The sequence below is a fragment of the Doryrhamphus excisus genome, linkage group LG17, assembly GCF_037039965.1.
Source record: "Doryrhamphus excisus strain RoL-2023G ecotype Guam linkage group LG17, RoL_Dexc_Guam_v1.1, whole genome shotgun sequence".
In the NCBI taxonomy this organism is placed as follows: domain Eukaryota; kingdom Metazoa; phylum Chordata; class Actinopteri; order Syngnathiformes; family Syngnathidae; genus Doryrhamphus; species Doryrhamphus excisus.
In genome coordinates, this window is record NC_136373.1 from 327,561 (window position 1) to 339,803 (window position 12,243).

Sequence of the window (12,243 nt, forward strand, 5' to 3'; positions counted from 1 at the left end):
CAAGCTTCTCATGAGGTCCATTTGGAGCCACCAGCTTCTTTTAATGCAAACAAATGAACGGAAACATTAGACCCAAATCCAAGAGTGAAGAGGATTTCATCAGATCATGAGTTCCTCGGAGCCCAAAATATTCATGACCTTCAACTCAATAGTGTTTCCATTTTCATCTTTCCAATCTTAGACGTTTAGATTTTTTCTCCCGTGGACATCAGCATCATTTTTCTTGGACGCTTTCATCTGCTCGTGTCCGTCTGGCAGTCTGCCATTTGGCCTGGCTCATCTCCCAGGACACCCCCCCCCCCTCCTTCCCACGAGATACCGGTCCTTTGAGAGGCTTCACCCTGGCGGGCACCATTCCGGTCAAGGGGGAAGAGGACTTCCTGACGCTGGCCGCTTCCCGGCTCAGCCGCAGGAAACGCGTGATCGGAGCGGCGGTCGGCGTAGCCATGGTTCTGATCCTGCTGGTGGCCATCCCTCTGCTGGTCCACACAACCAAAGGGGGGACGGCAGGAAGCGATGGCAGCCATTATGAAATGCTGGGAAGCTGCAGGATGGTTTGCGGTCCCTACGCCACTTCTCAGCCGGGCCAGGAATTAACGGCGGTGTCCCCGCCACCCCAGGATTATTCTGGGAAGAAGATTAAGTCGGGCATACGGGGACCTCCGGGGATCCCCGGCCCCCCGGGAGCACGTGGGCCTCCAGGGGAGCCAGGCAAGCCGGGGCCCCAAGGTCCCCCGGGTCCGGGTCCTGGCGGCTACTCCCCTTCCCTCTACACTCCCAAAATCGCCTTCTACGCCGGGCTCCGCAAGCAGCACGAGGGCAGCGAAATACTCAAGTTTGACGACGTGGTCACCAACGTAGGGAACTACTACGAGCCCAGCACCGGCAAGTTCACCTGCCCGCTGCCCGGCATTTACTTCTTCACCTACCACGTGCTAATGAGGGGCGGGGACGGCACCAGCATGTGGGCGGACCTGAAGAAGAACGGACTGGTTAGTAAAACGTGTTTGTGGCTGCATGAAAGTTTGCACGATAATGTTTACCCGTGGATGTACGCACACACGCTCGGCCGACGCCCGACACGTACTTGCTTCTCGCCGCCGACTCGCCTCACCTCCAACATTGAGCTCGTCACATTCCGAGCACATTCCACTTAGCAGGTGGCCACATGACAGACGAGGAATGAAGGTGCAATCTGCCTCCTCATTAAGGGCGGAATTCATACAGCCGCCGTCAGCGCCCACCCGTATTTGCATTTGCACGTGAGCGGTGGCCAAGTGACAAGTGGCAGAATGCGGAATGCAGGCGCACCAAAATGGAAGAGTCCAATTAGCGGGGATCACACGCGGAGTTTGATTAGCGCCAAAACAGAAGTGCAAAAGAGCACAGGAGAGACGTCCATCACGACGTGGACCGGCCGCTCGACACCTCAGACAAATGAATAATAAATGCTAAATTGACAGTCCAGTCATCCGGCCCGGCATTCCCCAAACGCTAATTAAAGACGGAGGGACTGAGGGGGGGGGGGCAGGATCAATCGCTGCCATCTAATCACAGGACCCCGAATACACAAAACTAGTGGATTTTTTCCACGTATTCTCACGCGAGCATATATAAAATATATGTTTGAAATCATTTGTCCTCGCCGTCCTTTTGACAGGCTGCAGTAGACGAGACAGTGACGAGCTTGGGGGGGGGGCGTCTGATGTCCATTATTTTCATTCAAGTCATCTTTGCCTGATAAATAATTGAAACATTTTAGATTAGATGTCCTAAACACCCGCGATACTCCCCTGCTCTGACCCCCCTCCAATGGTTCTTCATTGAGTCTCCATTAATGATATTTTCATTCAATTCAAGTGTTTAACCTCCATCTGACACCCGTCAGGTGGCCTACTATTTAAACAGGCTGGTTAATGGAGAACAGAGAAAGCGATCTGCTCGTGCGGAAGGAAAAAAGGGTATGAGGCTGCAGAATACTTGATGATATTTGGAGATACACCCAAGACTGGGGGCTGGAGGCTAGTCAGCCTGGGGCGGTGGCTACAGCTGACTAAATGGGACGATGATTGACAGGCTGATTCTGTTTGAAATCATCAACGGGGCTTGGACTTTATTGGTGGCAAACTACACTGAAACAAAGGAAAAACCTATCTTCGTATTCTGTTCTAACGTTCACACACACACACACACACAGGACACAGTGACAGTGAATGAAAAGCAAGCGCCTGGCTGGACATGACAGGGACACGCTGAGATAAACTTGGAGCGAACAAAAGGGGGGGGGGACGACATGGGGGGTGAAAGAGAAGAAGATAGATGACTTAATGGAGGTGTGGAGACGCTGGACTGGTAGACGAGGCATCAGGGAGGCCAGCAGTGAAGGCCGGGACCAGCAGTAACCAACGGACACCCACCCTCTACGTTTGGGCCTGACAAGCCGAGGACAAGGTCGACCAGGAGAAGACAAAACAAAAGCAAACACTTCAAGGACTCTGACACGTACTGCATGCTTGGGTCCTATCTTTCAAGGATACATTTTTGAATGTAAGGACGACACCGGTACTACATACTGCACCAGTATTACAGTACCAGTATTACAGTACCAGTATTATCAGTCCAACGTCTTCCCAATTAAACTCAAATTGAGCCTGCTGTAACAAATTCCACAAACAAGCTAAACAGCAAAGCTTTTAGACCCTGAAGTGCTATGATTGAGAATTCCATCCATCCCATGTCTATGCCAAACAACGATCTTCCAACGGAATGACACTTGTCGGTCTTACAGTCGCTTTGTCTCCGTGGGAGGAGAAGCGGAGCCTCATACTGAAATTGGTAGAAAGAAGCAGAAGTACCGTATTTTCTGCGCTATGAGGTAAACGATAAACCAACTGTATAGTACGTACGCTTAACGTTGCAACACAACATTACGCCCATCTTGCCACGAGAAGCAAACGAAGTAAGAGCTTGCCACCATTCCAGGAGGATCTACAAAGAAGTCGTGAAGAAGAAGGACATTAGCGTAAACAGGCCGTCAAAAGGAAGCGAAGGGTCAGGCGAGTTACGCCACCACATGTGAATGGATTGTCGATATTTGGGCTAAGGTGGCTGCTTTAACTGTCGTTTTGGCGAAAGCCGGCATCATTGCTGAACAGTCACCTGATGACGAGACTGACTCCGACAATGATGAGCGGGAACGAGGCATGTTTGATGGCAGGACTTTCATGGATTTGTGGGAGATTCATTTGAGTGTCAATGTATTTTTAAATAGTAGAATAAAGTTGAACTCAACTCACCATTTTGCTTTGGTTGCCTTTTATTGTAGCCCATGTAGTGCTATCAGGGTGGTACAGACAGTAAGTCACCCCGGGACTATGAAACGCTTCAGGCAGTAGGAAGAACCATTTTGTTGTTTTTCTTGTGCTCTCCTTTGGCCTGAAATAGAAATAGAAATAGCATTTTCAAAAAAGCGTTCATTGATGAGGGGCTGCTGCATTCTTGTTCATCTCAAAAATGGATTTGGGCAGGCGGTGTTCATCAGGCATCCCACCCCAGCAGCATATGGCGAGGGGCTTTGCTTATACCACTTTCAAAGAGAGAAAGCTTTATTGCCTTTGCCATCAAGACATCATGACGATGGGAAGTTGCTATATCTGTTATTATGTCGCTATATGTGTACCGAGTATGTGTGTCAGTGATCTCTAAGACTTATTTTTTAATCATCTGTGTGAAGTTGGTGAACATGCAATGATGGCAAACAGGGAAATCACCTGCCAGCCTTGTTCACTGGAAGTTCAGAGAGTACACGGAGTTCACTGCTTGAAGCAAAAACAACAACAAACGCCGGCAGTGCCGAGCCGTACACAGCGCTCGTGTGAAACGGACAAAACAAGTGTATTTAAAACCAACACTTGTCAGTTGGGACTCATACAGTCTGCCAAGGCAGCAGCGTGTAAATGGCAATAAAAAAAACCTCTCTTGGTCCTTCAGTATCTCCATTAGAGCCTAGCAAGTGGCATTTGAAACTCAGCAGACAGTAGACTGGACTTGTCGAGAGAGCTTTCAAGCTAAACTCACCATTTCATTTCTATTCTTCTACTTCTGCTCAAAATTGTTGAATGAACTGCAAAAGCGCTGCGTTTCTCAAACTACTGTATGGGCTGAAGGTCAAACAGGACGCGGGCATGTTCATCGTGCCTCAAAAATGGTGGCACTAAAGGGAATTTCTGGTTACTATTTTTTAAGGCAACATCTCCACACTCCACACCAGCGGTTCAGACGCGCCACAAGGGTGGTTATTTAGTGAGAGTACAAGTCACAAGTAGGTGCACAGAAAAGAAAAGCATGTGGAAAGAAAAGTTGGAGTAAGCTTGGTGACAAGGAGGAAGGTGCGCCGCCTGACGGTTTGTGCTTGGGAAACAATTAGAAGCGTTAGAAGGACTACCACCCGTGAGAAAAGAAACATTGAGGCGGAGTTCACCATTGAGGCGCCTCACCTTTGGCGGGGGCTCTCCAGTTACAATGGAAGGTAATGTTGGGAATCTAACGCTGCAAAACATCCGTTACCAAGAGCAAACCCTTGAGATTGAAGCAGTGGAAATCCCCCAAGTCAGCCTTGCCATTATCCAGGTCCCAGGGGAGCAAATGGGGAAGCACGTAGAAGGGAAAGGTTGGGTGACAGCAGATGTTTCAAGCGGTGGTGATGAAGAACTGGAGCTGTCAGTGCTGATGTGTGCTGATTACTGCTGGAAGGTTGTGTCTAGCAAGGTGGAAAGTCTATCAGATTCTGTCGTTGCCATAGAAACCACATCTGGCTGGACAGTACAGGGACCAGTATCCATGGCAAGCATGAAGATCTGCATTGAGGACCCTAAGCAAGTTTCTGGGAAATAGAACCCCTTGGCATTTCCAACAAGGCTGGGGATGGAACAGATGACACTGAGGCTCAACAACAGTTCAACACATCAGTCAGTTACAAAGAGGGGCGATATCAAGTGAAGTTGCCATGGAAACAAGACTCACCAGAACTTCCAGATAACCAAAGAATTCCCTGAAAGAGATTTGAAGCCTTGACAAGGAAACTAAAAACTGACGTGATGTTGTAGAAGAGCTATAAAGATGGAATAGAAGACTAGCTGCAACATGGAAGATGCCAAAGTGTCCCAGAGACCAACCCAGAAGAAGCTGTGAAAATGTGATGAACATCTTGATGTGGCACACCAGTGAGGTGGGATGGATGATCTCAGCAAAGCAGAAGTGCTCACTATCACACATTTAGACACATTTGGGAACAATGTTTGAGAGAAATGCTAATATTGTTTATCGGGAAGGAATTTTAGATCTTTAAGTTCATCTCATGAAAAATGGGAACAACAACAAATGTGTAGCGTTGATATTTCTGTTGCGTATATGTGATTGGTGTTGGTATCGGTATTGGTCGATTTCACTCAGGGATTATCGAGATCGGGAGCATAACACCCTGGTGGGAACATCCCTAGTTCAAATACTTCAATAATATAAGTAATATTATAACTCAGTGCATACTTGCATGAAAATACAAATGGAAATTGTGATATATTGTGAAGCTACTAGACTCTTCTAGACTTCAGTTGTACATACGAGAGCCGTGCGCTAATTGGCCAACATGAAGTCGCTTGCGTCGTCATGTTGATATTGGGATTGTGGTATCTGTGAAAGCACCTCACCATGAGTGTGATTGAGGATAATGAGGATGTGCTGCTGGTGTGGAGAGCGACATAGAAGAGTATGTGCGGATTCCCAGTAAAACTAGAGCAACTATACCAAAACGCCATCAAAAACTAGCAGGATTAGTACTGCAACAACCCATCCCGAGTACGGTAGAACTAACCTAGCCTAATAATACCTGCATTGTGTCATTGATTTTCATGTATTTTGACGGATTTCACTGTAGAATAATTACAGTGCATCATTTTTGTCCAAAATGCTACACAGGTAGGAAGCGCCTGTGTGGAACAAGAGCTTGGTAATCTTAGGAGGATGTGTTGACTGCGGCATGGCTTCCATGGGATTGCCATAGATCCAATACCTATTACATTCCCTAAATCCCCACAGTGTGTGAAGCCGACGTGCTCACACCCCAATCTAACTTTCACAAATCATTGCAGCCTGACAGGGCTTCCGAGTATGGGGATTTGGGATTGAACAGCACAGGTCTCACTTCGGTTGCTTCCATGTCTGTGACACGATGCAACGTTGTGCTATTGGCCGATCCATTTGAATTAGGAAGAGCCATAATTGGACTTCCAGACCCAAGTAGATAGAGGTAGCATATGCTTTTTCTTATGTTTTCTGTCACATGTTAGACTTGTTCTCCTGATGTCTGCGAGGCGTTTGGCTGCAGATGGCTTTGTTTTGTGGCCAAAAGTGTTCTTTGGAGTTATTGAACATTTCTGTTGGCTTTGATAAGGAGATCTATTTGGGAGTGGCTTGGTTCCAGAGAGAGAACCTCCAGAGACTCGTCTCTGACAGATTTAATTAAACATGCCTGTTGGTATCTGGTGTAGGCTTTGTTATGTGTTATAAAGCGTTGTAACCCCAACTCCCTTCACCATCATGGCCTACATGTTTCTCTTTGGGTTATTTACAATTATGTTACATTTCATACTTTAACATTTAAACTTCATATCAGATAACAAAAACATGCTCTGTGATTGACTGGTAATCGGTCCAGGATGTTCACACAGTCAGGTGTGATAGGCTCCAGCATAGACGCCACCCAGACCAGAATAAGAAATCATATTTGATGGATACAATGTTCTGAAGTTCTGTAGTCTTCTACAGTAATATAGTCTTTGCCGGGTTCTTCACCTGTCATGTGATCTTTTAATAACCCAGGTAAAGGTCAGGTTGCTTCACACCATAATGTTAAAATGTCATCCCTTTCTGGTAGCGATAAGAAATATTCTAATGCTGACATCTTAATAAGCCACTGGTGAAATGGAATTAGTCCCAAAGTAGGGTTCTAGATATCTTTATATCTACAGATAGGCCTGTGTTTACGGATGATGACGAAATGTACTCGTTTCATACTCTTATCTGTCAAAAATTCCTTATCCGTAATGGATACTCGTTGCTAACGTTTATACTAACGACTATCTGCTCCAGTGTTTTGTCACTGCACCAAGCTGAAAGTGTGGGCACCTCCCCAGGTGCACCGCCACGCCCATCTCGGTGCAACCCAGCCTACCTTCAAATTACTTCAAATTACCACTGCATGGGCAACGCCGCCCTCCTCCACCTGGCGCTGCGCCACAAAATTAGAGCCCGAAAAGTCAAAGCGTTTCAATGACGCAATCAGACTCGGATGAAATGTGACATAACCATTATAGTATGTGTCCATCTGGGTATCGTTATGGCTGCCCTAGACCATGCTGCCGTCTATTACAAAGCCTAACATGGAGTGGCAGGGAAAAGCAATCTGGGATATAGTTCCATGCTATAGACACTTGTCGTAAGCCCCGTGCTCCCAAAGGAGAAGGCCCATCTATTCAATAAATATTCCAGCTCCACTCCAGCAAGGTTTCAGCCCTTCACACACGCACACACACACACACACACACACACTCTCACAGTAAACCGGAGCACACGCGCCAGTCCTTCCCTAACGTCGTCCTACGTGCGGCGGTCCCTTAGGTAAGTTTAACAGCTACTTTTCTATTGTCTCCGCTCTAAGAGGTCAGTATATCACAGTGAATGAATCCTGTCACTTTTATTACCCGTGGAGCACAGCGCCACAGATGAAAACAAGACTTCATATAGCCCCCCCACCCCCCCACCCATCTCTCTGGTCTCACAAAATAGCCTGGCTTGATCAGTCTGTTACGCTGCTACTTTTTTTCTTTTAGACCATCTCTGCTTTTGTGCACATCAACAATGCAGACGACTCCTTCACCTTTCACCTCACCTGGGGGCTCGACTGCTGCAGGTGTCTTTTGGAAGGACGAGGCGAAGACCAAGACTGCCATAGGCAAGCTCCGGGGGTGCCAGCCTCATGCTTGGACCCCAGCCCCGATCTCACGGATCAGTCCGTGTCCCCTTCCCTATCAAAGTGGGCTTTCTGTCTTCATCCCGCCGTGGCTCCCACAGGCCTGTCTGTCTGGTACTCGTGACCCGTGTTAGTCCTTCAAGAGTCACATGGGCTGGGGCACGAATTCAATTGTTGCATCCCTACAAAAGCAAAGAATATTTCCCTGTAAGGATGGACACACATTAAGTGGAATCTGTGTGGGATCTGCCACGGCCTGATGGGTGAAAGGAGGCGTGTGTCCCCTGCCACTTGGCCACAAATAATGAGCAAGATGACATATGCGTGGTGTCAACAGGAAGTCGCACTCACAGCATCACTGTCAGAGGCAGCCAAAGATGCAAATGTGATATCGGCTGTCAGTGAACACATCACGCAAGCTAACCTTTACCGAGTGAATAGCCTGGTGCAATTGCTGATCATTTCCTATCCCGCATGTCCTCATTAGGGTTACGCATCGGCTGGAACCTTTGGCCAGGAGGCGGGGTACACCCTTTGGGGGGCACATATAGACAACCTCACATTCACACCTCCACAAATCCAGGATTCGAACACGCCACTGCAGCCGACATACTAACCCCGAGTGTAAAGGTGACTATAGGGATGTTATTTCATGTCTACAAGGCTTATCAAATAATGGCTAATAATGGCTTTAACACGAGACAATTTTGGTCCTCAATCTAGGCATGTGTACTTAAACATCGAGAAAGAGTAAACTCAATTAAATGTGTTAACAAACAAGTAAAGATCCACTGCCTTCGGGTCAATAAACCCCAGCTCGCACGCGGCGTGCAAATGTAAAGCTGTCTGGCTTGGCCATCGCCACTCGATATGGTGCATATTAAGCTGGTCTAGGATCAGGAGCAACAGGTCAATAGCCGCTATGCAAAGCCATGCTGTTTCTCTCTTCCGCTCTTATTCCCAGCATTGCTGCTTATCTCCGCAACCCAATCACATCTCCGTCCCCGAGCCTTCGCCCTGAGTCCCTACGACAGCCAATCAATATAAGGAAGAGGGGCTGTGTTTTCACTCTACCTCTGGGGTCACAGGTCACCATGCTATCCGTGTGTTTATCCGCATGACTGTCAATCTCAGAAGGAGACAATGGGCTCGAATTTCGTAGACAAGGCACCGAGCCATTTATTTGGGGGGACGTTGTCCCTACACCGCGGTTGGCATCGTACTTTCAGCTGCCGTCAGGTTGAGTTCCAAAAACCCTTGGTGACGTGTGTGCACTGTGAACACGTCAGCCAATTTACCACTGTGCGGGGTGCGCTTCGCCTGCGCCTATTCACAGTGCACACACACACGTTACCAAAAACCCTTGGGGACTTCTGTGCACTGTGCGCCGTCAGCCAACTTACCACTACGAAGGGTGCGCTTCGCCTGCGCCAAGAACCCCCAAGTTGGAGCTTTTAGCGCACCTTTAGCGCACTGTTTTGTCAGGAAATTGTTCCTGCACCAACTGAAAATGTGGACACCTCCCCTGTTGCGCCGCCACGCCCATCTCGATCCAGCCCAGTCTACCAAATGACCAAATTGGCTATGCACAGTGGTGCGCTGGACCAAATTAGCGCTGCGCCTCGAAATTAGAGCCCATTGTCATACTACATTTGTAAGTGTGTTCAGTTCCATCCACTTGTTAATGGGTTTGTCCTTTCCTGGTGACAGGTAAGAGCCAGCGCCATCGCTCAAGACGCTGATCAGAATTACGACTATGCCTCCAATAGTGTGATCCTGCATTTGGACGTGGGGGATGAGGTGTGTGTGCAGCTGGATGGCGGCAAGGTCCACGGAGGCAACACAAACAAGTACAGCACCTTCTCTGGCTTCCTCATCTACCCAGACTGAGAAGAGCGGTTCCAAAATATACATTATTATATAATAATACAATAATATACAGACCTCAACACACATGCGCAACCCATGCATGCAATCCTACACATCATATCTTTACATACATGCATGCATGCAAGCGCCCGCCAACACACGCACACACACATGGTTAATAAATGCTAATAAAGTGGGGAATCAAAGGGAACGTAACAATGACGTGATTTATATGAGGGACATTTAACCTCCTTTGTGTGGCTCTGAAATGCAGTAATCCAAAATATTCTAATGTGATCCATATTCATTTTGTATTATTTATGCAATAATTGTCTTGGCATTAATCATGACCAAAGCTGCTTTCATTTCACTTACACTGTGTTTGTTTCAACATTTCTTCTGTGCCAAATCAATCCCCTGGCCTGAACTTTAGGTACACCTCCCCCACCCCCGGTGAATAAACATACAACAACAATAGAAGACATGTATTAAAAATACAAGTAGAAAACAATCCTGCTAACCTTTGTCACAGATCTGTTTATCATTGTCGCTGCACGTTAAACTGCACTGCATCCAAAGGAAGGTTGCTTGTAATATTTGGTGAGTATAATATTATTTAACAATTAGTAACATGTGTGTTGTTAAATTCCCATCTCTCAGAGTATGAAAATGACAAATCTTGTAGTGGACCTCATTTGTTTGTGCAGGTGTACCTTTTTTTTATTTATTTGGCCAATGTCACAAACCTGCACGGTGGATGAGTGGTTAGCGTGTAGGCCCCACAGTCAGGAGATCGGAAAGACCAGGGTTCGGAATCTCCAATTGGGATCTCTGTGTGGTTTCCTCCCGCATTCCAAAAACATCCAAGTGATGTTCCTCTCACCTGAAGTGGGGATAAGCAGCAAAGAGAGCGGATGGATGGAACGTCACAAAGGAAAAAAGAATCAGCATCTTTTATAACTGCAGCTGTGTGTGATGAGTGCATTGTTTACATTACGTATGTGTATAAATGGATACAGTATATAATATAAGGACGCGCCAAAGTGTTTAACCCCCATTAAATGTTGTACAGTTCATTACACCAACGTGTTTATTTATTGGTTTTGTCTTTCTGTAATATATAGAGTATAATGATGTTCAGCTGCCTGTTATGTTGAACAGGTTGGGTAAACAATTGCTATTAAAGGATCCATGCCTACATCATGTGCGGCTGCCTTATTCTTATCAGGGCCAAGTGAATCCAAGTGAATAGGCGTGGACTTCTGAGGGTCCTAAACACACACTGTTCACTTCTACCTACAATTGCACCGACTGCAGAGAGTTGGATATACGGAGCTTACCGCTGTGGACTTACAACCTGAGATCGAAGTACCTGTGGCTGAGCAGACCCAGCGCCTGCTCCGACATGGATTTCCAATACGTCTTAAGACACTGTCCAAAGCACAAACATTAATAGCGCTATATTGATCTCAACTTGTAATACACCCAGGATCCACAAAACGCAGCCAATCTCACATGAAACAATATCACAATCAATTGCACCAACAAACCAAAGCGAGTGGACGTTGTTTATCGTGGGTTTAAAGCCAAATCACTTGTTGCAAATCCAGTCAGTTACGAGACATTTTTCATTTGTAAAGTCAATTTGTTATTATCCCCAAACTATCTGTGGTCGCTTGGAGGGCTCTTCCTTTCTACACCACCCCTGCAAAATGGCATCATGTGACCAGAAATGGTGTACAACCCAAATCTTATTAGACAAGATACGTGATGGCGTTTTGGATGTTTAAGTACAATATTGGATGGATTCGTTACCTCTGAGCATTAAGATGAATGCTTAGCATTTCTTGGCGGGACCCCTCAGTCTGCTTGCAGAGCCCAGCTGAAAGTTAATTGGAGCAGCAGAGAGGTCTGAGACGGGCTGCGCTGTGGCCCATTAGCGATTCCCCTGTCAAAGCAGAGCCATGAGGATCACACACTCACAAATAGGAGGATTAAAATAATCAATAGCCCCGACTAACACACATACACACGCCAAGTAATTAGTGGGCAACCTATTCAGCAGTGGACCCGGGAAGCCCTCCCAAAGCTGATACACACACACACACACACACACACACACACACACACACACAGTCAGGGAAATAGCGGCTTGGTGTCTAATGAAAAGAAATAGTGGCTGCTTGTGCACAGAAATAAATAAAAGGTCACGAAGCTACCACACTGCATTTGAAAAAAGATGGTCATATCTCGTGTTTAGTCACCATAAACAAAATCCACTGGAGTACCACATAGCCTTTTATACAATATATTTTACACACAATATTTGCATACTTTCAACGCTGACA

General features: G+C 46.7%; 1 protein-coding gene across 1 annotated transcript; it reads left to right on the forward strand.

Moving 5' to 3' along the window:
• Positions 1-298: 298 nt before the first annotated feature.
• Positions 299-11,088, forward strand: c1ql4a (complement component 1, q subcomponent-like 4). The gene is made up of 2 exons (XM_058083326.2): positions 299-992; positions 9,737-11,088. The coding sequence occupies exons 1-2, from the start codon at positions 447-449 to the stop codon at positions 9,914-9,916; spliced, it is 726 nt and encodes a 241-aa protein (XP_057939309.1). The 5' UTR covers positions 299-446; the 3' UTR covers positions 9,917-11,088.
• Positions 11,089-12,243: the final 1,155 nt, after the last annotated feature.